Source organism: Molothrus ater, chromosome 5 (genome assembly GCF_012460135.2).
Source record: "Molothrus ater isolate BHLD 08-10-18 breed brown headed cowbird chromosome 5, BPBGC_Mater_1.1, whole genome shotgun sequence".
In the NCBI taxonomy this organism is placed as follows: Eukaryota; Metazoa; Chordata; class Aves; order Passeriformes; family Icteridae; genus Molothrus; species Molothrus ater.
This window is the reverse complement of record NC_050482.2, coordinates 7578650-7605090: the sequence shown is the minus strand read 5'-3', so window position 1 is coordinate 7605090 and position 26441 is coordinate 7578650. Positions and strand designations below refer to the sequence as shown.

The following is a 26441-nucleotide window of genomic DNA, read 5'->3' as shown; positions in this document are numbered from 1 at the left end:
CATAAAAGACTGGACTTAGGATTCATAAAACCAATATTCATTATGAAGTTGCTTTACTGTGAAATCACTGTTGGCTCTTTAATACTGTTAAACATAAAATACAGTAACTGTTCTGCAAACTAATTGCCAAGAAAGAAGAGGCAATCCATCTTGGCATTTGTTTATATGCAATGAAGTTTTATAATCTAATTTGCAGATTACCAGCCATGATATTTAAGGCAATTAATGGGCTGAGCTGAATTGCTCACTCCCTTATGTGAGGTTTTCACAGAACATATTTCTGGACTAAGGAAGGGTACTTAAAATTCTGCACTCACTTCTGTTTATTAATGGCCGTGCTCCTCTGGAACTGTAGATGTTACCTTGTGAACACAGTTCTGGTTTTATTACTGCTCCTATAAATTAGTAACTTGTAACAGTAATTCAGAAATGAATAAAACTAATTTTCCTTTTTATTTCAAAATTTACTTCAGTTAAATATGTCATTGTTACCCTGAGTACATTATGAAACAGCAGCTGAATGATAAACCCTTAACGCTCCGATAACTCCCTCTGGCAAACACCAATATCCTGACTCCTGTAAATATTCTACATGCAAAAAACCTCTGAGTGTAATTTTACATCTTACTGCTCTGAGTGTGATTTTTTTTTTCCATCTTAAACCACTGTTCCTTCCATCTCATTGTGGATTGTCAGCTCCTCAGTGTGTGAGCAATGCATCTTACTTAGGTCATGCCACAGCAGTCACTGCTGAATAGCTGTGGTAGTTTGGGAGGTTACAGTGCAGGGCTGGAAGCCAGGTGAACAGGTTGGGAAAGTATTTATCACTTTCCTGTCCCCTAAGTCCACACTTTGCTCAGAAGTGAAGGGTCATCCCAGGTCTAGGAAGGTGTGTGCATGTTGTCTAACACCACAGGGTCAGAGATGTCTCTGATGGAAATCCAAGATGCAGCTGTGGTACAAACAAATATTTTTGACAGACCAAAAGTAGATGTTGTATTTTTAGCCTGTGCTATTTTTCTTCCTCAGCCCAAGGGGGATGACAAACCTCTCTGCATATCCCATCCTTGTCACTCTTGGTATGATTTTCTTGTTTTTCTAAGGGAACCTTCCCCATAATCATTTCTGTCTCCTGGGTTTGTCTCAAGTGGTGGCTGAAGGAAATAGTGAACAAATGGCAGCACCCTGAGTAGTCAGCAGCCTCCAGGACCTGGGCCTGTGGTTTGCACGTACCCTCAAAGGCACAGGTATCTCTGCAGTGGTGCTTCTTGATCTCACAGCATGTACCACCAGCAATGCTGGCAATTGAGGGCAGCTCCCAGTGCTGGTGCTCAAGCTGAGATTTGCTGACAATGTTAAAATGGTCATTTAAGATTCTGCAGTAGCCAGTGGAGAGCACCCAGACTCTCCAGAGAACAGTCATCCCATTTGAAGATTAATGGGGTGTGTAACCTACCCTCTGGAGCTGCATGTGTTAGTCCATTGACTGATGAGGAAGCTCTAATGGGTTATCTTTGGCTGGATGTCTTTACTCATAAATTGTTTTTACTAGGTTAGGTGACTCCTGGTCTGAGCACAGAAGCTAAGAATAGACAGCTCTCAGTGACACTTGCATTCAGGTACATATTATTTGATTTTACTTGTCTGACTGTCTGCCCTAAAGCACTATTCAGCAGAAGTCACTTTACTTAACATCCAGCCAAACACCAGAATGAAGCCCACCCTGTGCAGAAGCTGTTCTGAGGCTGAGAGGCAGAGGCTCAGGGAGGAGAACAAAGAGGATTCACAGGAGGATATAGGTGGGCCTGAAGAAATGGACATGCAGCTCCTTGTTGCACCACAGATTGGCCCTGAGGATGGAGGCAACACTTACAGTGCTGGCCTGAAAGGACCCACAGGGCTTGAGCTCAAAGCCTTCAAACCTTTCCAAGCATTGAAAACTGGTCCACTTGATGTGCTGAGGTTTTTACTAAAGTCTCAAAAGGTCAACTACACCTTTCAGACCCAAGGACAGTGCATGGGGAAAAGATTGGAATTCCCAGAGCCTCCATAATCCCTAACCACTTACTTATAGTCCTGTACAGAAGTACTTATCCATGTTCGTATCATGATTTTGTTCATTGGACTTGGGCGGCCATAAAGATGGCTGCAATACATTAGCCTGAAAACATATTTAAGAGCTGATTGAATGCATAATGAGGTGCACTGATTAAAAAAATAATTTGAATGCTCATGTCTTTCCTAGAGAAAGAGGAAATTGCATGATCTGTAGAAATATGAGGCAGAATGTAGCAAAGGTGTCAGATCTCATCTGAAACAATGTAGAGGCTGCTGGTCAGTGCTGTTCAGGGAAGATAAATCCTAGCTGATGTGGGTAGCAAAGGGTTTCTAATGGAAAGAGACAGTCTTTTTCTTTGGCAGGCTGCTGGAAAATTCACAGAGGGCAAAACAAAAGCTCAGAAGAAATTTGCTTATCTCAAATGCATCTGGAGGTAAGTGATTAGGAGCTAGAGCTACTTCATTGAAATATATTCTCTGCACAAAAATTAACCACTAGTTATCAATAAATGTAGATTGGAAGTTAAAAGTGCACAGTAAAACAAAATCTGAAAAGTTTTTTAACACAGCTACACAGAGCTTGACTATAGAACTAGCCTCAATGAAAGATAACTCCAGATACCCAAGGCTCTTTTAAATGAATACTATAACAAAAAGAAAAAAACTGAATTGGTTGAAAAGTGCTGCTTAATTTCACTAAATTCACCTGCACAGGTGCACATTAAGTCAAGCAGCACAAGTAAAGCCCAACAGATCATGCAGCAGCACTGAGGAATGCATTTCCAGAAAACAAATACAACTGCAGCAGGGATGCACATTTGCAGACTCCACATCCCCCATTGGGACTCTGTCTTCAGCTGGACTCATGATATCTGAGTCTGCTGAGGCCATAATCTTGTAAATGTCAAATTAATATTAAACAATCATAATATGAAGCCCAGACCCTTCAAATTGAGTAAGATGGTTATTGAATGTTAATTACTACGCCTCTATTAAGTCATACTTCGAGTTACGACATGTTTATTTTTCTAGTTATTAACCTTCAGGGTTTTTTAAATTAGGAATTGTCCCAGTGCACCATTAGTGTTAAGTTCTTGCATGCTAAATTAAATAGAATATAAGCTGGAAGAACATAGGAGGTCAGCTTTCTGAAAACTTTAGTGTTAGGTTTTTCTTTAATCTACATCTTTTCTTGCCAGAGGTTTAAATGCCACAGGCTGTTTCATGAAGTAGAGGGAGTTTGGAGTTTCTCTGGGAACTGCACGTCTCTCCTGGTTTGCTTGGTGTGGGGTGAGATAACTGGGTGGGTGTGGGAACCCAGAACATCCCTCTGGCTGTCCAGGATGGCCAGGACCCCTGCCAGGGGGCTCAGAAGCCCTGGCCCAGAGCCCAAAACACCTGTGGGTTTGATTATGACCCATGGAGCAAAGTACCAACCTTAGATGAAGATCAGCAAGCCACGACAGTTTAGGTAGAATAATAGTGAAGTTATCACGGGGTGGAAAAGTCGATTTTGGGGATTTTGTTATGGAGGTTCAGGAGGCAAGATAGAGGAATCTGGGCGTGTCCAGCCTTTCACCTTCTTCTTCTTGGCCTCCATCTTCTGCTGTGATGTTGGCACTTTTAGATTGGTTTAGAGTAGAAGCTCACTGTCTAACATAGGTGATAGGGGTTGGAAAGTAATTGTAAACTTTGTACACGTAGTTTTTAGTATAAAGACATAACACTGCCCCGGGGGCAGGCAGAGTGCCTGGAACTGTCCTGCTGGACAGACCTCGGCAGGGCAGGAGAAAAAATTTTATAAATAAGGAACAATAAACAACCTTGAGACTGAGAAATGAAGAGCTCTGACTCATTCTTCAAGCACCCGGGCTGGGAAAAGAGACTTTTAACAATCTCAGGGTCGCAGTGACCCGAAAGACCCCGAGAGGTGGGGATGTACTGGGGAATGGGAGATGACACATCTGGTTGAACCTTCCCTGTTTAGGGCAGAAGCAGCTCATGCCCAAGGCTGCCCGGTCCCTGCTGAGCTCAGAACACAAGTGTGGAACTGATGGATGGGAGATGCAGGAGGTGCTGCTGGGTGTCAGCTCCCACTGGCCAGGGCTCTGCAGGAAATTCCAGGAGTTCGGCTGCCAAATATCGGGTGCAAGCTACCAGGATTCCTGAAATCTTGCACAGGGGAACATGGAAGACAGGAGTCTTTCTCATGTTGAGAGGCAGAAGAAAGTAGGCCAACCTCATCTCAAAACTGAGAGAGCAGTATCTGTGTGACAGATGCTCCTGTGCAAGGGCAGCTGGTCAGCTCAGAGTCCACTCACTGCTGCTGGTGGGAACCCACCCCACTTCCCACTCATATTTCTCATGTGTGAACATGGTCTGCTGCTGTAAACCAGAATCCTTACTACTGGCTCACCTTTCTGGGCACTCCAGTTCCCATACTTACCTACAAAAGCTTTTTCTGGCCTTTTGAGGTTTCTTGAAAGTGGGCATTTTCTTGAAAGGCTGGACATTGCCTTGTGGTTGGCATAGAGGTGACAAGAAGCCTCAATTCTCTTCCCAGCCCAGGCAGCTTCTGCAAAGGGACTCTGGTCTGGTATTGTTTTGCCAGGTATCACCCTCACACTTGTACTGCAATTTTTTGCAAGAATTTTTGTACTCCAGTGATAGTCACCATCATGAGGAAGTGTCTTCAGAGGGTCCAAGAAATATCTCTGCCTCTGTGGTGGTATATCAGGAAAGTTTTGTGCAATCTCACTCTTGTCCATACAATAGATGATATTTCCAGGACTCTCCTTATTCCAAAGCAGTGTCTGTCAAAGCTAATTAGTGCTCAGACATAAGTCATCTGGAAAGTGAGACTGCTCAGCAATGAGCAGCCTGTGGGTTGCTTGCACAGCTCTACAGACAAATGATTCAGAGTTCAATCAGGGAAGCTTTCAGCACTTGGATGGAGCCAGAGCCTCTGGTTTGTATCACTCATGAGCAGCACTTTTTTTTTTCTTAGTGAACAGTTGCCAAAAAAAGCAAGGCAAGGGAAGTGTGCCAATCAGCAAATTAGAGATGAGTTTGAAATCAATCCATCTCCTAGCCACTGTCATATTCCAGGTGTCCACCTAACCTGGATAGACTTCTAACAATATTTTATGTAATACCTCCTCATTGAGGGAGAAAAGAAAGTATTTTCTCAAACACTTGATAGGGGAACCTTCATTAAGTTCACCCAAAAGAGTGGCAGTGGAGGAGGAGGCTGACCAGAGACCATCTCCCTCAGGTATCTATGTGTGGTGGCTTCATCTGGCATTCTGTTGGCTCCAGGAATGACATTTCTCTTCCTATTTGGTATTTATTTGGCAGCCTGGAGAGTCATCCTTATCACTGCATTTATAGTTATCAAAAGCTTCTAAGAGAGTTTTCAGAAGAAACAGTCCCAGCCCTGCTGAGATCTGTTTGTGGGGCATGACAAGTGGCTTTTAGAGCAATTGGGTTGATGGAAGGGAGCATAGGAAGGTGAGGAGAAAAGCAAATTTAGTAAGTTCTTTCAGAATCTTTTTTAAAGCTGAGTAAATTATTCACAATGAATAATTTACTTGTTAGCATCCGGCTTTTATCTTCTTTGGGGATATGCTACAAGCAGAATGTAGGTCTTCACGTTTGTCTGTTTGAATTATATGAGTATTTTTTTGTGCAATTTTCTACAGCTTGGTTGAGCATCTTAGACTTCCAGCTTTGTTACCTTCTTGTAGAACATTGTATGAAGTGGTTCCTCCTTTGTGGATTGAAGAAGAAGCATTTCTGCCATGGCCATTCATCATGCAAATTTGATTTCTGTGACTAACACATACTTGACAATAATCATTGAAGTTCCAGTAAATAGTTTAGATGCATGAGGAACACATGAATGGGTACAGGAAATTAAATAGACTCAGACAGCTTTTCCTATTCTTACACCATATACTCTTTTCACACCACTGAAAGCTCATAGTTCTTTAAATTTAATATTAAACATTTAGAAGCATGGCATGAACTTTGATATATCTCAAGATCCAGTGCTTGTTGGGCTCTCCATTGATTTCTTGGATTTGTAATTGTCTTGTAAATGGGTGTGATTCTGCTCATGCCATTGCTTATGGTAGTATCCTCAACCCTAATGTATATTTTCATGTCAAAACAGTGGCAGGACTTGCTTCATTAACTCCCTATAAATTGAGGTAACGGCTTTTACTCCTCTTGATAGAATAATTTTTTCTTTATATGCCTTTGCTGAAACAAGTGGCCTCCTGGCACTTGTCATATAACTAGACAACATTTCACTCAAACACACATCTATGATGCAAGAAGGCAAATCAAAATTCATGACAGGATTATGTTCTCTCACAAATGTCACAGCTGACTGGAGGGACAACTTTGACTTTGAGTGGTTAAACATATATGGTAGCAGTGCTTGGGAAATTTACTTTCGCTGAAAAACAGAGTTCCTATTTGCTCATTGAAAAAAAAAACCCCAGGAAATAATAAGAAATATAAGCTCTGTACCAGATGGAATCAAGTCTTGCAATTAACTCTGAATTCTGTCTTGCTTTAATTCATACCTTTAGTAACACCTTCTTCTCAGTCTCCTGTTGAGGACAGCAGGAGCCCAGCAGTGTCTGGATATCCATGAACAGGCAGCACAATGTGCTTCTAGCAGAGGGTTTTCCTACCACATTGCATTACCAGAACCTCAAATTATGTGCCCAGCAACCACCAGCTCTAACAAAGGTGATCCATTTTACCATGATATTGCATCTCTATTCTTATTTATCCCTGTCAAAGTTCTACCAGTGGTAGCACTGGAATTGGAGGATGTGTCTATATATGAACCAGTCTGCAAGTGCTTTGTGTCTTCTTACTGGTATCAATTTTCCTATTGTTGGGAAAATTAATTAAAATATTTAATATAAATATTAAAATATATTTATATAATTATATATATATATAATATAAAATACATTAAATTAATCCACATTTTGCCATAGTATTTTTTCTTTGAGTGATTGTAAGCAGTTACTTTGTTTACCAATTGTAGGAGCCATTTATCTTAAAATACAGAAGGAGAAAAAGAAGACATGTAATCAATTCTTTTGCTAAGGTCTCAGAACCATGGAGCAGAGAAACTGTGAGTTTGGAAAAGACCTCCGAGATCATCAAGTCCAACCTGTGACCAAACACCACCTTGTCAACCAGACCATGGCACTGAGTGCCACATCCAGGTTTCCTTAAACACTTCCAGGGATGGCGACTCCACCATCTCCCTGGGGAGCCTCTTCCCAGGTCTAATCACCCTTTCTGTGAAGAAATTCTTCCTAGTGTTCAATATAAACTCTCCTGGTGCACCTTGAGGCCATGTCCTCTTACCCTGTTTCTGGTTTGCCAGGAGCAGAGCCCCACCTGCATCTGGCTACCTCCTCCTGTCAGGGATTTGTAGAGAGCGATAAGGTCTCTACCCGTGAGCCTCCTTTTCTGCAGGATAAACAAACCCAGCTCCCTCAGCTGCTCCTCACAGGACTCATGCTCCAAACCCTTCCCCAGCTCCACCGCCGTTCCCTGAACCCCCTCCAGCACCTCAGAGTCCCCCCTGAACAGAGGGACCAGAACTGAGCACAGCACTCGAGGTGTGGCCTCAATGTCACAGCTTTAGGCCTTGAAACAAAACCACAAGTCTGTAGTTTGACCTGTCTATCCAACAAGTTCCTTTGAAAAATTTTTCTTCTTGTCTCCTGACAACCTGCAGGAGAATAATGATCAATGGTTTTCCTCTTGTGCTACGAAATTTATTCTGGTAAATAGTAGAAAATGGCTAAGCTCTAGGTAAGTTTGCAAATATACCTTGAAGCCATAGATCATATACTTGTACACAGATGGCTCCCTACAGATGATCATTACTCTGAGACTTGCAGAGCTCAGGAAAAACCTAGAATTTTCTCAAGGACACCACAAATCATAACTAGCTCCTGGTGTTTGACAAGTTTTACCCTGCTCAACTGTGGAGTGAATTCAGGAGCTAGAGATGGAAGAACCATCCACACTTCCAGATTCTTCATTTCAGTTGAGTCCAAAAATGTAGGAATAGGCTGTTTACTTAAAATCTCCTGGCAAAGGAGAAACCTCGAACTCCAGAGCTACTGAACACGTCATTTCCTCAGTCCCCTCCTTACAGAACTTCAGACTGGGTTAGTGTAGGGGGAAAAGGAAATAGCCTTGGGATATTTGTCATGGTGCTGTTGAAACAGATTTAGTTACGTATTTTATAATCTGATGCCTTGAGACATTTTGAGACATATTTTAAAATTTACCTTTATCTTTTATTATGCATATTTTCCCCTTTCAAGAGACTTTTAAGTAGCCTGTTTCTTCACTCCTTGCAACAGACTTGTCTTCATCCCTGAAGACAAATCTCTTAGGAGGGCAGGAGCAGATCACATTGTGTGACAGCTCAGAGTTTCAGATGGTTGTGAGGAAAGGGTGACCCTCTGCAGACAGCCACGATGGGCCCCATGATTAAAAACCACCTTGAAACTGTCTCAGCTCTTTGGTGGGTTGAAGCAAATGGCTGTAGGACAGAGCTCCCTGATGCTGGGGTACCTTTGAGGATTCAAGGAAGCTGGGCTCCTGTTTTCTCTCAGTGGAGATACACACAGGGAGGGGTGACAAGCATAGCTGCTGGCACCTGTGTGATCACAGCAGCTGCATTCACTGCAGGGAAAAAGGTCAGGCCTCAGAAAGAAATCAGTAAATGCCACCTCCAGCTGTAGGACAAGCAACGTTCCTTGAGTGTTGTTGATGTCTGTGACCCAAAACCAAGGAGAGATCATCCCAGAAAATGCTGCCTTCTGTGTCCATGAGTGAGTTCACCTCTTGAGAGGTGACCCCTTTGTGCATGAGTGGCTTCCCCCTCCCACACCTCTTGGTGGGAAACATGCTGGCAGAGGGATCAGCATGTTTTCCCACCCTTGCCATCACCACCCAGGCTCGGTGACACAGATTGTGGGGAGGGGAGTGGATTTCACTCATCTGTGGATTTAAATGAAACAAACCAAGTTTCCCTATCTTAAAATACAGAGGGAGAAAAAGTCACATGCCCCATAGGAAAGGGGTGGTATGTCTGTGTCCCAGATGTCCTGCATGATGTTCCTAGCAATGTCTGCAATCCCCCAGGTCACTGTGTTCCCTTTGTTAAAGCACAGTGAAAGGTGATCAAGAGAGTTTGGGCAAACAAGAACTCCAGAGCTGTACATGCCAGAGCTGACCTGCCAGATGTAACTTCCAGAACACAAGGAAGGATTTCTGCTGCCTTCATGGAGACAGTAATTTGATTCTCTTTTCTATCCTGGTGCCAATTTCTATAAATTTGCAGGAATGACATGTGTCAGAGAATTCAACTCTGGCTGAATTTGTCTGAAACTTTTAATTGGGTTCCAAAATCATGGTGGGGGGAGGGAGGGGAGTGTGCACGTGGGAGTTGGAAGATGAACAGACATTGTCATTAGCTGGAGCCTAACATTTTAGGAAAGGAAGCCAAAATTCTGCTCTTTCAGAGGGGTGATATGAATGTTGACACACTGAAATCCAGGACGCTTCTGAGCCCCACAAAACAGGGCTCTGCCAGATCTGTCAGGGCACACCTGCTTTAGAGGACCAGCCTTCCTACCAGGGATGCTCTGTTTATTTCTAAAGGCTTTCAAAAGCCACCTTCCATTTACACCTAGCATTTAAACAAGGGGCTTATTTTCAGGGCTAATTTGTCTCTGCACCTTAAGCGGGCACATTTTGATGATTAGCCGTGGGAGCTCGGCGGGGTTTGCAGCGCGTCTCTCCTTGGGAAGGGAAAGGATGGGAAGGGAAGGAAGGGAAGGAAGGGAAGGCATGAGAAGGGGGGGCTGCCTGGCTGCCGTTTCCATGCGGTACAGGCAGCGTGATCAGAGCGCTAACACAACAGCCTGTGTAATTACATGTTTCTGCAAAGTGTGTTAGCTCCATGGGGAGCTGAGTCCATTTGGAGGGGAGGAGGAGGAGGAGGAGGAGGAGGAAGAGACTTTCTTTGAGGGTGGTGGTGGGGGGGATAAGGTGAAAAGGGTCAGTGTGTAACCCAGCTCTGGCTCGAATAGGATAAAGGTAATTGTTACTCTCAAGTGAGCACCGGGTGGCTCTGGCTGCTCTCATTGCTCATGTCTGTGCTGTGCAGGCGTCTGCTCTCCCGAGCAGGCGAGAAGAGAGGAGAGCGTTGACCCTGTTGGGAGCGGTACGTGGCGGTGTCTGACGTGCTTTCTGCGCTAGCATCACCAGGGCAGGCAGGAAGATGCAGAGTCAGGGGCACGGCACTTCTGTGCTAGCCAGGATTTATTTAGGTGGAGTAAGGACCAATTAAGAACAATTAATCGCAGTCTGCGAGCTGGGGCAGGGGGAGGATGGCTTGGACCTAACCTGTCATGTAGGTGTTTGATACATGTCCTGTGCTGCTGCTGCTGATTTCTGTGGTGGTGTGCGCCTGAGCTTTAAATATCCTGCAGTTCCTGATATCTTGTTTCTCCAGCCGGCTCTGTGTTTCATTTATTCTCTTCTCTCTAGTGTAAAATTTGGCCTAGCTTAAGCTTCTTTCCCTGGCTGTGAAGGTTATTTCTTTCCCTCCTCTCCTCCCCACCCCCTCATCCCTCCTCTCCTCCTCTTGCAAATGCTCTCCGACCCTGATTTGGGGTTTCTCTCCCTGCAGTGAGCTGTGGGCTCTGTGGATGCTCTGCTGTGACGGAGGGCCGAGGGCTGACCAAGTCGTGGGGAGGATTTGTATGTAGGAAGAGAGGAGATGGCTGTGCAGCGTGCTCCCGAATCTGCTCTGAGCTTGCTGATGGTAAGTGCTTGCTGAAATCCATTTGGAAAAGGGGGGGTGGGCAAGGGGAGCTGCACCACACGGGTTCAGGGCTCCAAATCCACGGGAGGATTTTTTGTGAGCCGGTGCTTGGCTTTTACAGGTCCCAGGGAACTTTGCAAAAGGCTCATCTGGGGCTTGCATGGAGACATTCTTCCCACAATGGGTTTTAGCACATCTGGACCAATGCTCAAGGCAGGATTTTGAAGTCACCTTTCCGGCACTTGTGTTCGGGGTTTATCCTGAGCAGCAGATTTCATTTTGCTCATTAAATCTCTGTCTTGAATTCTCACGTCCTCCTGCTTTTGCCCTTGCTTAACTGTGAGACAACTTAAAAGATGAAAGGGAGAGCTTGATTTCTCTGCTGGTTGGGAGGCATGTTGTCAGCCGTGACCAGACTGAGCTGTGGTATCACCTGGGGAATGCTCCTCTAATGCAGTGAATCGCCATTCCCCTTCTGCAGAGTGTGTCAGATCTCCTACTGACTGCAGAGCACAGGGTAATGACTGGTGTTTATCTGAGCTATTTGCTACAACATGTTGAGCCACTGACCTACTTCTGAAAGTTCTGCATATTTATAATATTATAAAGAAGATTATTTAGAACACGTGGCTGACTCTAGAAATGTGCCAGTGTCCTTCTGCAATTAAAATAAGCCCTTTTGGTGGGGTATTAGAGAGTTGCTTAGCTTTACTGATTTTATTTTTTTTTCCCCTCTCTGGTACTTCTGTTGCCATTTTCTGTGCAGCAGCATCAGAGATGATTTTAATGTAAGATCTCTGCTGGATGTTTTTCTATCTAAATGTCACTGTAACATTTCTGCTGGAGAGTTGTTGTAAGTAGCATGTGTGTGTGCACATGTGCGTGAGAATGCATAGATACATAGGCATTATATACATATTTATATAATTATTGTCATTACTACTGATCTCTCTTCTGATTGCATTAGGAAATGGTCTCTAGCACTCAGAGGCATGATGAGTTTAGTAAAGGGAATGCTGCAGGATAAGAGCCCTGCAGTGCCTAAGGTTGTTAACAAAGGTCAAGTTGAGAAAAGCAAATTTTATGTCCATTACTCAAAATGCTAAACATGCTATTAAACCTCCGCATGGTTTGTTTTATATTTGTCAGTGACTGACTTGCTGTGCAAGCTCATTTTATCTCCTCTTGCTTACCTCCGGCCTTCCTGGCTTTTTAAACGACCTCTTTCTAATTTCTCTTTCAAAAATGAATTGATGAGTGTCCATAACCCCTGTCTCACTGGGCTCTATATGCTTTTAGTTTCAGTACCCTTTGAATTCTGGAGTTAAACCTCTCTTTCCTCAATCTCTGTACTCCTTGAACAGACCTTGTCAAACTTCAGTGCAGTGCCAAGCTGTCAGCAAATTTTCCCTTCTAAAATGTGGCTTTCTGTGGTACACGGCCCTGGCCCGTTGTTATTTTTAGGGCATTTCTACAGCTCTGGCCTGTAACCAGGACTCCTTGTGTCTCTTCACCTTGGGCACAGACCCACGTGGATGGGCTGGGTTGGGTGGGGGGTCCACAGCCAGAGGGGTTCCTGCTTGGACCTGTGGATGGCTGGGGGGTGGAGATCTATTTCTGGGCTGAGAATGGATTCATGCCACAGTGGGCTCTGCTCTGGTACTAGAGGTTGGTTAGGGGTTTGGAAAAGGTGATTTGTTATGGAAAATGCTCCACTTTGCAAACTACTTCTTTTGCCTTGGGTTTTTCTTGGGTTATGAATCAGCTTAGTTACTTAATTATAGAAACCTCATCCTTTCCCCTCTGCTCTGCCTTGGCTTTGATTGCATGCCTGAGCAGGCTACCCTTGAATCAATAATAAATTCTTGCATAATTCATCCCACAATTAGCAGCTATAATGGCATCTCTTCTAAAACTGCCACCCTCCAGAGATTCAAAGATTAGATGACTTTGGGAAGTCCACAGAAGTAGATTTTAATACTTCAGAGAGAATTCTCCAGTGAGAGAGTATTCTTTTAGCAGTGAGAAGCATTTCAGTACTGCATTTCCCCTGCAATAGGATGCAGAATGTGCATCCAACCATCCACTTTTCATGAGACATAATCAGAAGCAGCATTTGCCAGTGCTGCATCATAGTCTGAAAATATCTCCTTCTCCATGGGGTACCTCAGAGCACTTTGTGCTTCAAATAAAGAAACCAAGGTATAGAGCCATTAATTGCCTTTCCTGGCATTTGATGCACTGAGTGATCCAAATCAGGCATTTTCTCATCCCAAAATTGTTTCTGGTCGATGAAGAAAGATGGACATCTCTGGGCTTTGGGGCTTCTTTCCTACAGAAGGACCATTCACAGGACATGGATATCTAGCACCAGTGTGCCCCAGCAGAGAGCTGCTCAGGGGACCAGGTGGCACTTCAGGGTGCCAGCTGTGCTGAGAGCTCATGACTTACCTGTGTTCAGTAAATGCTGCCCAGGACATGGTGTTGGAGCGGCCCACAGCAGCTCCCAGTTGGACATTTCTTGTGCATCCATTATCTCATTACACTTGCAGTCTTAGGTGGACAGATCACACTTCTCTTTAGTGGAAAAAAATATTGGCTATAGAATTAATTAATCTGAATTGATTTTTAAAAAAAAATTATATTGCTCTCTAGCCAGTTCAATACTCTGGTGTGTTTTTTTCCCCTTGTTTGTAGTGATTTTTTTTTTCCCTCCCAGACCAGGGAAAAGGCTTAATAAAGGAGATTTTCATTCTTAAACATATATTTTCTTAAAATAAAGGTATTGTTTTCATACAAAAACTGCAGTCTGCAAATATAACTGCAACTTGTCCACTCTGGTAAATACCTTGTACTACAAATGCCTCTGGAATGTGCCTGCTCTGCAGGACTTCTGCCTCTGCCTTGCTCCAGAAATCACAGGAGATGAGGGATGTTGCCTGGTACACCATGAAGGAAGTTGGGCAGAACTGTGCCCAAAGTGACTCTGCCTGTAGCATTATCAAATCATTAACACAGAGCTTCCTCAGCTTCTGTGAGTCAAGAAAGGGGAGCATCTAAGCATGAAATAGCAAATTCCATGTCTTGTTAGGACTGATAACACCTGCTGTGTTAGGATCATTAATACTGATGGGAGTGATACCAATAAGTTTTTATGTCTGTCTTATTAGTATATTGTAAAATTTTAAAGCTGCAGGCATGTTGACTGCACATATTTTAGCAGCACAATAAGTTACGATACCTGGTGTCTCCTGAGACAGCATTACTGCATCTCCTGAAAATACATCTCAGGGACTTGACTTCCAAACTGCTCTAGGTCATGACACGAACACTAATTAATCTGTGTTAAGTGACAACAAAGGTTCCAATGAGCAACATCTGTAGCTCAATGTTTACCAATTAATCTAATCTTAAAATGGTAGGGAAGAGAAGCGTGGTTCTCTGTTTGCAGTAAAGCTCCAGCTTCTAGCTTCATCTAGCTGCTCTCACCCTCTCCATCAAGATGAAGTTTTTTCCCTATTTATAATCCAGCTTTACTCTTTCTCATCTGTATATACAAATACTCTCCTTGAAGACATAATATAACTTGAGAAAATTAATACACTTGTAAATTAATGGTAACTGCTTGTGTTTGTAGGAGCATCATTATTTTCAGGAGTCTGTGTGATGCTTTCATGTGGTGAATTTCATTACTTTGGGTCTGAGTTGCATCCAAACTGAGGCTGGAATAGAGGCGCATGTGAGATTTCCTAAGTGACCTTCATTACATGGGCCTTGCTTATCTCTACAGTTCAAGGAGAAAAAGGCCAGCAGGGAATTTGGAGCATTAACTCAGTCTGTGGTGTTCACAATGCCCAGGGTGAAGAGGGAGAAATTGGGAGGCCAGTGCAGTATCGAGGGTGCTGACCTTGGTGTTTCCTTGTTCTGCTGGAAGGCAGACACCTGCCCCAGGAAAAAACTGCTCTGTGAAAACTGCTAAATGCATCAGAAATAATTGGCATCTGAGTCATTGTCCACTGAAAATCCCAGATTTCTGATGTGATTCCAGCCCTTCTTTTTAAGAGGGCTTTCTTTAATCATCCTTCTATCCCTCAAGGAAAGCTACACTGGAGTCCTCAAAACAATGTGAATCTCCTTGATCTGATAATTTTTCTGGAGTGTAGCAATGAACTCTTCAGAATTGCTCTTAAAGCACGCTCCAAGATTTAACTGTATCCTTACTAAACCCTGTGAGGGCCATGCCCTGCTCAGTTGGACTTGACAACATTCCAGATATTCCATAAATTATTTCATATGTTTAACTGCTATGTTTTATGTCTGAAGTCTGCCCTTGAGAAGAAAAATTTGGTAACTAAAATAATAGAGAGCTTCCAAGCCCCATTTAGACCTAGGATTGCCCCCCCCCTCCAATAAAGCTGTGCTCTGTCCCCCTCAAACCTCCAGACAGATTGCAGCAGCACAGCTCAGCTTGGAGGATCATATTAAAACCTTTGGGAGCAGCAAGGTTACAGTGGAAGGATGAGGTCATTTTCTGCCTCTCTCATCTCAGGATTAAATTATTTCTGTGTTGACAGCGTGCAAAAGCCCTCGACATTCAAACCTCCTCGCTGCAACCTCCTCTCCAGACCGCACTGCCCAATGCTTGGCACGCTCTTTCGACCAAAACAAAACCCACTCATTGCTTTCTGTGGCGTGGTGAGGAGGTTAATGCAGCTCCAGCTGATGCTGAGGCAGGGTGACAGGGTGACATGTCACAGTGTGTGACTGGCACACACTGCTCTGGGAGTGAGCAGCACTGCTCGGAATGGATAGCGCCTTCCCCCAGGATCCCGCTGCGCTGCTGACATCTGGCCCTCTTCAGCTTCATGCCCAAAATGAGGTCTGTGGGGACACTTGCACAGCGAGGGGAGGTGATTATGCAGCCCTCCCCATGCTGCTTTCACAGATATTTCCACCGTGCAGGTGTGTGGGCTCCACCCGCAGCCTTGCCAGAAGATCCGGACAGGAGATGATAATGTGCCACGGCACCCGGAGGTCCCTGGGGAGGATCCATGCTGGCAGGAATCTCCCTTCCTCCCTGGCTCTGTCCTTGCTCCAGCCAGGCAATTTGTAATTTGTAATTTGCTAATGGGCTCCACGAGCAGCAGTAGCTGAGCTGTGCTGGTTGCTCTTTTAGAGGATGGGATGAGAGAAGCAAATTCCTGCTTGGTGCTGTGTGGCTCTTTGCTACCGTGGACTGGGAATTTAGCCATTTCTTGTTGATAATTTCCCCTGTAGCACTGAATTATTTCTGAACTTTACTATTTGCCTTTGTAAACTTGCAGTAAGTCTTCAAACACAGTGATTTAATTCAGCTAAATGAGATTAAACACTCCCTGGGATTACTCTTGGCTTCCCCGTGGTGGATGTCACCTTTTAGCCATCTGAGCTGCACGGTTGTAAAATTGTTATCCTTCCATTCTGCTCTAGTGCATGCCATCAATTTTCTTTTCCCTGTCCCTCTGCTCGAGCACGCCATTGAAGAAGCCGACCATAATGTTTGCTCATCTGAACTCTAATATTTATAACTATGCCTTAAAAAAGAGTAAGAGGGATTACTGGTTTATCTTTTTTTTTTCCTTATGTATATGGCTTTTGCTTTGTGTTCTAGCTGAATTCTGAATGACTGATAAAATTATCTCATCAGAGATGTGGCCATTGATTTAATTTTTTTTCCAATGCTATAGAGCATTGCTATTTGTAGAAGAGAATTAGTGGGCACTTGAGTAAATGATCATTATGATTAATTGGAGCATTTCTACAATTAGAATAAAAGTAACATAACAATGAGTTGAAAAGATCTCTAAATAAGTCAACTCCTTTTGACAATATATAAAAGAATCATACCACTTTGGATTTTCATAAATAAAATGCATTGGAAAACTTGACTGATATCCCTAAACTAAAATAAAATGTTAAAAATCCTATAATTGCCCTAATAAAGATGCAAGGTTATGAATAGCTATTAATACATGAGAAGGACTTGTGACTTTGGACAATTGCAATTTTTCCCATTCTTCGCCTTCTGGTTACCAATGTCATACTTCTGTAATTACTGTACTCATAATTTCTCAGCACGGCAATGGTGCAGCCTGCTGACAGGCTAGTGTGGTTAGCACATCAGGGCTCAGAGATGTACAGAAGTCCCATGTGGATCCTTCCTCAGTACATCCCATGGAAATGCAGATTTTGTGATGTGACACCTAAAGCTGCTGTGCTCAGGTGGCCGGTCCTGCCAACCCCAGTGACAGCTGTCTTGTGTCGTGTGTCTTGCTGAAAACAAAAGCCACCACAGTTTGGTGAGCCAAAATCTGGTTTGGAGGGGTCAGTCAGAGAGACTGGATAGAGGTTTGGGCTTTCACCAGCCAGAACACTGTTCCCAGTTCTCTGAATCCACCACAAAGGCTGCCAGGGAATGTGTGTTTCCACCATTGCCATCTCTGGCAAACCTTGGGTAAACACCTCCCTGTGCTCCTCCAGACAGACACATACATTTTGCCCCCATGTGTCTTGATTCTTTCTGCTTTTAGCTATCAGCAAGCACAGAAACTTGCAGAAGTGCATTTGAAATCAGCCATTTCACAAAGAGGTTTTAATGGCACTGAGGATCAAACTAAGCTGAACCCATCATCCATTTCAAGAGATATGAATTTTCTTGTTTAAATGAGTTCTTGTGCTGGGCTGAAACTGCAGCTCTCAAAGCATGTGATCAAGGCTCCTGCTTGCTTTTTTGAAGGGTCTTATCATATGAAGGAGTCCTGCTCAGAGCCCTGTTAGCTTGCACTTGTCCAGCAGCAGTGCCTGAGACCAAGTCTTGATGGAAATCATTGAGATACCAGTGTTCCTTGAGAAGCCTCCTGGCACAAAGACACCCAGAGAGTGTCTGTATTTCATGGAAACAAAAGCCACAGTGAATGCCAGAAACATATTAAGAGGAATAGATCTACAGGCACAATATAATCAGCTTTTTGCATCCTTCATGGGACTGAAGCTGGTAATTCCCAAATTAAAGCCAACAACTCTTAGAGCTAGCTCTAGTGCCCAACCTTAGCTTTTCAGGTCCCCAAAAACTTAGTGATAGTGCTGAAATACAAAAACGGACCAGTACCAATGGCACTTGAGCCCACAGTGCTTGGTTTTCAGGGCATTTTGCAAAAGCCTTGCTGAAACAATAAAATGTAATGAATGAACATAAACTGGGAGAGCACAAACCTGGGTGCAAAAATAACCTACCCCAATATCTTTGTAAATCTGTAGGAGGGATATTGGGGCACCACAGAACTTGCTTGAAAGCAGGATAGCCCTTCCTCTTCCTGTCCTTACTCCAGCACACACTCTTGGCAGTGAAGGGATGTTCTCTGCAGTGTGCCCCCCACTGTTCTCCCTCCTCTCAATCCACTTACAACCACCAGAGAGACAAAAATTATTTTTAGGGAGGCTTTTCCAGTGCAGAAGCAGAATTCAGGCAGATCCTTGCTCCACAGCATTTTTCTGTCTGTGGGCAGGCTGTGATAATCCTGGTATTGCGAGACACTCGGCTTTGGCTCCGCGTAATTTGAGCGAAGTTAATGGAGGAGTGTTGTAGAGCATATGTTTGGCTTAATATAGGTTCAAGGGGTTTTTTAGTCTAATATACAAAAATAAGATCCAGGACACCTTCACAGTAAATAAGATTGACAAGTTTTTCATTTTTCAATAATATGAGGCTAATTGAGCCATAGTGGCCAGAGCACATTGTATTTCCTGGTAATTAATTGCTGGCTGCAATAGTTGACTGCATAAAACGATGCCTCGGGCCATTAACCCCAGGTCGTTAGTACTCGAGGAAATGTCTAGTGAAGGTCATTATTACTGCTGCTATAGAAGCTATTGTAATAGAAAAGACTTGGCATGAGCTTTTCAAGAACCCATTTTCCCTGTTCTGGTCTCATTTCAGAGATCTGGGTGCAAAGGCTGTTCCCAATTAGTCTGCATTTACATTCATTTTCAGGGGATTGGAGTTTGTCCACTTTTGTAAAAACAGAAATCGTCTAATTGGAGTGTTTGTGAGGTTGCTCCTTTAGCTTTATGTGTCTTAAAATGTTGACCTTCCCAAAAGATTCACATGGGTTTGTGCTGTCAGTCCCAGGAGAATGGAAAACCAATCTCTTGTGTTGGCTTCTTCAGCAGCAAGGCACAGATTCTGGGTGGCTGGCTGTGGGGCAAATGGGGCAGTTGTTGCACCATGTGGAACCACTGGTGTTTGTGTCCTGAAATCTCTGCTTTGGATTGGGTTTACAAGGTTTTGGTGATGGACCAAAAGTCTTCTCATGTGAAACAGCCTTTCTTTGTCTTTTCTTTCTTTTTCTTATCTTATCATCTCTGGAAGGGTTTCCAAATCCCAGATAAAGTAGGAGCTATAAGGAAATTTGTGTTTGTGCCATCCCTCAAGCTGTTCTGTAGGTCAGAGTCCCCAAAGCAGCAGAATGATATTGTCACTGAAAACTGAAGTTAAAAAACCACAGTCGTGAGGGTTAATTTATTTCCTCCCTTGGTGTAGTTGACAATTCCTTTCTGTCGTTGCTGTTGCTCAAGACAAAGTGCTAACAGAACAAAAAAATAATGAGAAGCATTTTTTAGTACTTTGGTTTAACAAGATATTAGTAACAATAGCACTTATTTACTACCTCAAAAGCAGTTAAACATTTTTATGTTGAATGCCTTTTTCTCTAATCATGTGTTTAAAATGGAGTGAGTATTTTGCTGGAACCGAAGTCCTTGAATCAATATTATGAGGCTGCTGGCTCAAATGACATTGTGAGGAAGCACTTCAGCTCTAAATAGACAAAATTACAGACTGCAGAAGATACAGTGATGGCACAAGAAAAAGGATGGGGGGGGTTGTAATCTGCTGATGCTCCTAGCAGTGTTTCGCTTTTTACTTCCCCACTTTGAAATTTTGATTTGGAGTTAATTATATGAAGAGACCAATTTTGCCCTCTTGATCAATACAGAAACTTCTTTTGTCACCATCCTTTATATAAGCAAAGGTTTACTTGTTCAGAGTCCCCTGCTGATGGAATGCCTCTCTTCAACTCTCTTCCTCTGGATCTAATATCATCACTGTCTTGGAAGAAATAATAAACTAACCATGCTGCTTACATTGGTTCCAACACAAATGTTTTTGTATTGTGGGAATGTTTTAGCAATTCTTCCATCAAAGCTGTGCTACTAGACTTCTTTGGTCAGGCAGGGCTTAGGTCAGTTTAGGGAGTTTCTGATTTTTGGATGTACTACTTAAATCTGAAGATCTAAATAAAAAATCATCCATGTGAAGTTCCTGTAAAAGCTTTGATGCACCTGTAGAAATTAAACCTTAGCTGCAAAGCCCAGAGGTGCCTGGTTTCTTGGACAGGGATCCTGTTTTGAATGTTCCTGTTTGGTTCGTCCCTGTTTAGGGATTACCCCTTCCAAATACAGGTTTTAAGATTAACTTCTAAAACTTCTTCCAAGAAAATGCATATGTGCTCACATTGCAAATACAATGTGTCTGCTGTGGTTAACCATGAATATATTGGGGGAGAGAGGAGGAAATGAGTGCTATCCACTTGCATGATGAAATGTAAACTGATTGCAGAGTTACTGAATATTTTAAGACTGTATGACCACGTAGACAAATCGAAAAACCCAGACGTTTTGTACATGATGGGAGTAAGGAACAAGTTCTATTTGAAATCTGACTATAATAAAGCAGGGGAGGCTTAATTGCCAAAGCATCTGCAAATTGAATAATATAGTAATCTCTTATGAGATTCAGTTTTAATTTTTAATAATCTTTAATTAAGTAAGCATTCACAACACATTTGGTATTTGGGCATTAGCGCAACAGTCTCTGGGTAGTCAGTGTCATTCTTTCGTATGCAGGCTGGTGTCAATTGATTTTCCATGGTCAGTAGCTGTAGTTGAATCTGTTTAAGTTCCATAAAACTTCCCTCATTGCACAAAACCATTCGTGTCTGAGGGAGAAGGATTTGAGCTTTCTTCTCTTAGGATCATGCTGGGAATAGAGTGTAAATCCATATTATTCTACTTATCTCCATGACATTTCCAATTTCTACAGATGCAATCAAAAGAATTTGTCTCATTGATCTTCAAACTCCTTGACAATTTCACACTCTGAGCTGAGTGGTGTGAGCTGTTCAGTCGCCCCATTGCTTTTCATCAATAAAAGTTTGTACCTAGATCAAGACAGCACATTTGCTGCATAGGAGCTATGCATCTTGAAGATTGTTAGTGGTTTACTGCTGGAATATTTATCTTCAAACTGAAATGAGTTCTTAGATGAGTCATTGCACACATACCCTGTCTTGATATTTTTAGGTGCTAAAGCCACTATTTCAATGAGGTTGGGTTGGGGAAAATTGTCCATAATGTTTCGGATGTACAATTAAAGTGCCATCTGCCTCTGTGATGCAGCAGATGTATAATTGATATTCACTGCTGATTTGCCTCTTGATTTTCTGCAGACATTGAATGCTGTAATTGTTTATACAGTATGATCCTGAATACCCATGTGAGAATTTTCCTCCTCACGTGTTCCTGACAGAAATATCACTACCATCCTCAATACTCATGAGATGGATTCATTAAAAGATAATTTGCAGACAGCTACGCTAAAATCTTACAGAAATCTAGTGAGTAAGTAAAAAACAAGTTTTCAAAAGGAGTGGATTATTCCCATAGGATCATGTTTTAATATAGGAGAGCTTGTTGGGAAAATGTAAAATGCTGATGCAAAATCTGGTTACCTTTGTACACTGATTCCAATGCAAGTTGTAGCTAGAAATAAAAAAAAAAAAAGTAGGGAGAGTTGTTTTATTTCTCCCTCCTTTTTTGCACAGATTAAAACCTTCTTCAGGGGAAAAATTTTATGTAGAGTAAAACCAAAAGGTCAACTGTAACATCAAAAGAACTATTTTCTCTAGGGCAAAGACTACTTAATAAAAAACAGAGATAGAAACCACAGCAGTGAATTCTGAGCAGACGGGAAAACAGAGATATGCTGCTTTTTCTTTCTTCTTTTTTTTTTTCTTTTATATGCACTGTTTTTCCAGTTCAAAATTCAATCACTAAAATCTTGATCAATCAGCAGGTGTTAATTTTACCCTATGGCTGGTTTCTAAGGTTCTCCTGAGGATACTCTAGACCTGAATCTGTTCACACTGAAATAAAAGCAAAATGTGACCAGTCACCTCAGTGGCTGGAGGTTAGTGGCTCTATTTTATATTGCTGCCCTTCTTTTTGACAACAGAGCCTTTTAAGCACATTAGTTAAACTCACTATGAAGTGGCAATGATTGCCCAGGGCTTTGCATTCAGCTCCAAAAGAAACTAAAATTGGTGATATAGAACCTGAATCTGGCTTTGCTGCCAGTGACATTTTGAGTGATCTTTTCTTAAGCCTGTGCCTGTCTCCCAGGAAGAATCAGCTCTCTGGGCACCCAAAGAAACCAAGGCCCATTTTGGTGCAACCTGTTCCCTTTTTGTGAGGCATTGGCTGTTGGCTGATTGCTCAGTGTAACCCAAAAGGATCGCTTGTGTTTTCCCAAGGCTGAACATTTGCTCTCATATTTCAGTGTCTCCAGTGGTAGCTGTGCAGATAAAGGACATCATGCTGATGGTTACAGTCACTCCTGGGGCAGCCTGAGCAAAGGACCCAACGAGGGGCTGAGGGTGCAGCAGGAGGAAAGCACAGGGGAGGCAGAGGATGGTTTGGGGAGGGCAGGTGGAGTCAAAACCGAGCAAATGAAGTGCAATGCACTGCAGATCAGTCTGGTTCTGTGCCACAGACACATTTTATGAAAAATCCTTTCCTTAGGATTTTTCCTCCTGAGAAGCTGAGAGGCCTCAGGAATAAAATGTAAACAATGGTTATCTGCTGCTGTGGAATGCAACAGGTGCATCTGGGATTGGTGTCATGTGGTTGTTTCTAATTAATGACCAATCACAGTCAGCTGGCTTGGACTCTCTGTCCAAGAGAGACAGCTGCCTTTGTTATTCATTCTTTCTTTTTCTATTCTTAGCTAGCCTTCTGATGAAATCCTTTCTTCTATTCTTTTAGTATAGTTCTAATATAATATAATATATATCATAAAATAATAAATCAAGCCTTATGAAACATGGAGTCAGATTCTCATCTCTTCCCTCATCCTCAGACTCCTGTGAACACCGTCACACTTCTGTTCAAGTTTTCTTTCACATCTCTGTTGCTGTCTGCAGGAATCCCCCAAGTTAAAGAGAACCTAAGAGACAATGGGGAGAATCTGACTATGTTAATGCTGTTGAACATTTGAAGGAGGGAGAGGAACTTCTTTATCCCACAAGTCCTTTAGCCACAGCCTTGATGGGTGCTCTGGGAGAAACACAAACAGAAAACCAGCTACAGCACCAATGTATGGGTAATTTTACCCATGTTTCTTCTTGCTGAGGTCTAACTGCGCTCTTCATCATGGAGAGATGACAAGATGTGAAGGCAAGACATTTCAGAATGTTGCTCTTGTGTTCTTGAGGAATTTATTTTATTTTAAAATTTTATTTCCAGTATCTTTCTCTCATTCATGTAACAAGCTTTTGGCTATTTTTATTGCATAAAGATTCATCTTCAGGTTTGGTTTATAGCTACTGAGAAGGTCACTCCTGGAGGGGAGGTTGCAGACTCACAGATGTAGGGGTTGGGTTAAGCACACAAGAAATTAGGGGACATTGTAGTAAAGAAGGTAATGCAGAGTGGACTGGGCTGTGATTAAACAGAGCTGAAACTTGCAGAGATACAGAGGCAGCATGAAACTGGGATCCCAAATCTTGTAAAAAGTAGGTTGAGCACATCCCTGTGCTAGCTCAGCAATACCACTGTCTTGCTGCTACCCTCTTGGATGAAGTGTGGCTTATTTTCTTAATTGCACTGTACTACATATAAATAAATCAGCCATAGAGAAATTGGTTCTGCAAATTAGTCACTGGCTGGATGAAGTGCTCAGGTCCTGCTAACACAAACTGTCAACAAAATGAGTATTCTATCACTGTTTAATTCACATGCTTCAAAATGAAATTCCAAAGAAAAATATGAGCTTTTATTAAGATCAAAAGATCAAAATTAACCTTCACTGGTTACTTACCAGGTTTGCCATCCCTAAAAATTACTTGAATATACTTGAAAGAACTTGAATATACTTGAAAGAACTGCTTTCTTTTCAGTAGCATGAAAGACTAAGAGACTTTAGCAGTGGAGGAGAGAGCTGCAGTACCCATTTGGCTGTGGGAATTCGGGGGGGGTGCTGGCTGCAGCTCCTGCAGCACGTTTGTGTTTGTATAGGACAGGTGGCAGGAAAAGTGGAGAACTCATCCTTGGAGCAGGGGTGTAGAGCACAGGACTCCTGTCACCCAGTTGGGTGCTTCCCAAACCAGGTGAAGGTTTAGGGAAAAGCAGAAAGATTTGCCTTTTGCATCCTTCCTTTCCTTGGGGTCCTGGCAGGAGAGGGGGATGTGCTCTGGGACACCTCAATATAGGGCCTTTCTGGGAGCTCACATCCCTACAGGCTTAGGAGAGCCAATGATGGTGATTTCTGTCTTTGGGGGCAAAATCTCACACAAAGAAGTGTGTGGGGAGATGTCTGGCAGGTTAATGGCACCCTACCAGCATCTCCAAAGAGCAGCTGCCCATCAGCAGCTCTGGGGACACCTCATTCCCTTGAAGACATCACATGCAAGTGACAGCACACATTCATCAGAAGCCTTTAAAGTTTTTTTGGCCCTCTACAGCACTGCTGAGTCTATTTTGTGTGCTAACCAACTGCAGCTTGTGATTCCCATTGGACCTGCAAAAATATGTGGGCCACCCTAGGGGGAATAGTGCCTGGTTCCGCCAGGCAGTGGGCTGGAAGGACCTCCTTGTGGGAAGAAATAAATTTTCTCTCCTCCAAACCTCTTCTTCTACAGTTCAACTCAATTCTGCTCCTGTCAGTCTAAACAAGAAGGCAGCTTCCCCTCAGAGAAGTGTTCAAAGCTTCACATAAAGTGTCTTAATTTTTGTCCTGTGGAACTGCAGCGTGCACAGAGGCACCACACCGCGAGAAACCACAGCGAGGGCTCCCCGAGCACAGCATCTGCTGGGGGAGTCTGCAGTGATTAGAAAAAGGGCTGTCTTATTGCCAGAATCAAATTATCTGAAGGTGTCCTGCTGGTAAGCATCAAGTACAAGCTGTACTGAGATCTAAATTGGTGAGTACAAGAGAGGTACTATTAGATCTTTAAATCCCTCTTTGGGTTTTGTTGGGTTTTGTCAATATTCTCATCTAAACCTAATGCAACATGTCTCAAGGCACAGGCCGCAGCTGAAACAAATTTTATTTTCACTTCTACACATTAATATTCTGGTCCCAAGTTTTGGGGAAGGTTTCCCATCAGGGTTTTCCCTCAGGAGTTTGAAGGGCTTTGGTGAGAAGTAGAAATCGATGGCTCACTTGTCCTAGCTGGTTCCTGTCTTTCTTAAAAATAATCTCTTCTGGTTGTGGGGGAGAAAATCCTTCACAGGACAGTAGTCAAGATAACTGTAGCTGAAAATTAAGCTTGCAGGGAATTGGAATGGGATTCTGTGGGATGATCTTTGCCACTCAAGGGATCAGGCCAGTTAGGTGTTACCTTCATCCCAGCTGAGGTGAGGTCTCTGGCTGTGTGGATGCTCCCTTTCTGCTCTCAATGCTCTTCTTTGACAGTCTGTGTGAATTGATTTTCCTTTGCTTTGCAGCAGATGAAATTTAACTCCTGGGTGTCAGCTGAAGGACAGTAACCTCAGCTGCTTCAAATCCAACAGTGAAGGTGGTCCTATCATTCCCCATTGCACTATCTATGCAGCTATCAGAAAAACCCAGAAATGTCATATTTTGAAGGTATACCTAATTTTTTTAGCAGAGGATGAGGCATCACTGACAGTGGTAGGTGAATTTACTTCTCCTGCCAGGAATCCACTGCTTTCACCCTTCTACATCCCAATAATCAGCTGGGATAATCTAAACCTTATTCCCTCACCCACAATTATGCACTTCTATATTGCCCCCCTGCTGCTGTGTTTGCACACCTGTGGCACCTGGGCTCTTGTTAGAGGCAGGAACTTTATTCTGACAGAACTTGGCAAACCTAGTAAAACATTATCATTTCCTTTTCATCCTTGATTCCAAATCTTTTAGATCACTGTAAATTGGACATTTGTCTCCCTTGGCTGGTAAGGATAGATGCCCCATTGCAGGTTTTCCTCTGGGGAAATTTATGGGAAGATTTAAATATGAAATGAATGGTCCCCTTTAAAGTTGCATATGTTAAAGGAATGTGACTTATGAATCCTGTTAGCAGTAATGGCTGCATAAGGATATCAAACACTTAGTCAAATCAAGATTTTGCTGTGATGCATATCGCACTAGAAGGGTTGC

At 42.9% G+C, this 26441-nt stretch overlaps 1 protein-coding gene across 3 annotated transcripts in view; it reads left to right on the top strand.

Annotated features, from left to right (window-relative positions):
* The first annotated feature begins 10276 nt into the window (after nucleotides 1–10276).
* Nucleotides 10277–26441, top strand: part of FRMD4A (FERM domain containing 4A) — a 367728-nt gene continuing 351563 nt past the window's right edge. The window contains exons 1-2 of one of the 3 annotated variants that reach the window (XM_036400308.1): nucleotides 10277–10339; nucleotides 10808–10942. In XM_036400308.1, the coding sequence (XP_036256201.1) occupies nucleotides 10898–10942 (45 nt within the window). In that variant the 5' untranslated portion in view covers nucleotides 10277–10339; nucleotides 10808–10897. Of the gene's footprint in view, nucleotides 10340–10451; nucleotides 10529–10675; nucleotides 10710–10807; nucleotides 10943–26441 lie in introns of those variants that run through there. The other 2 variants (XM_036400309.2, XM_036400310.1) reach the window with 2 other exon arrangements.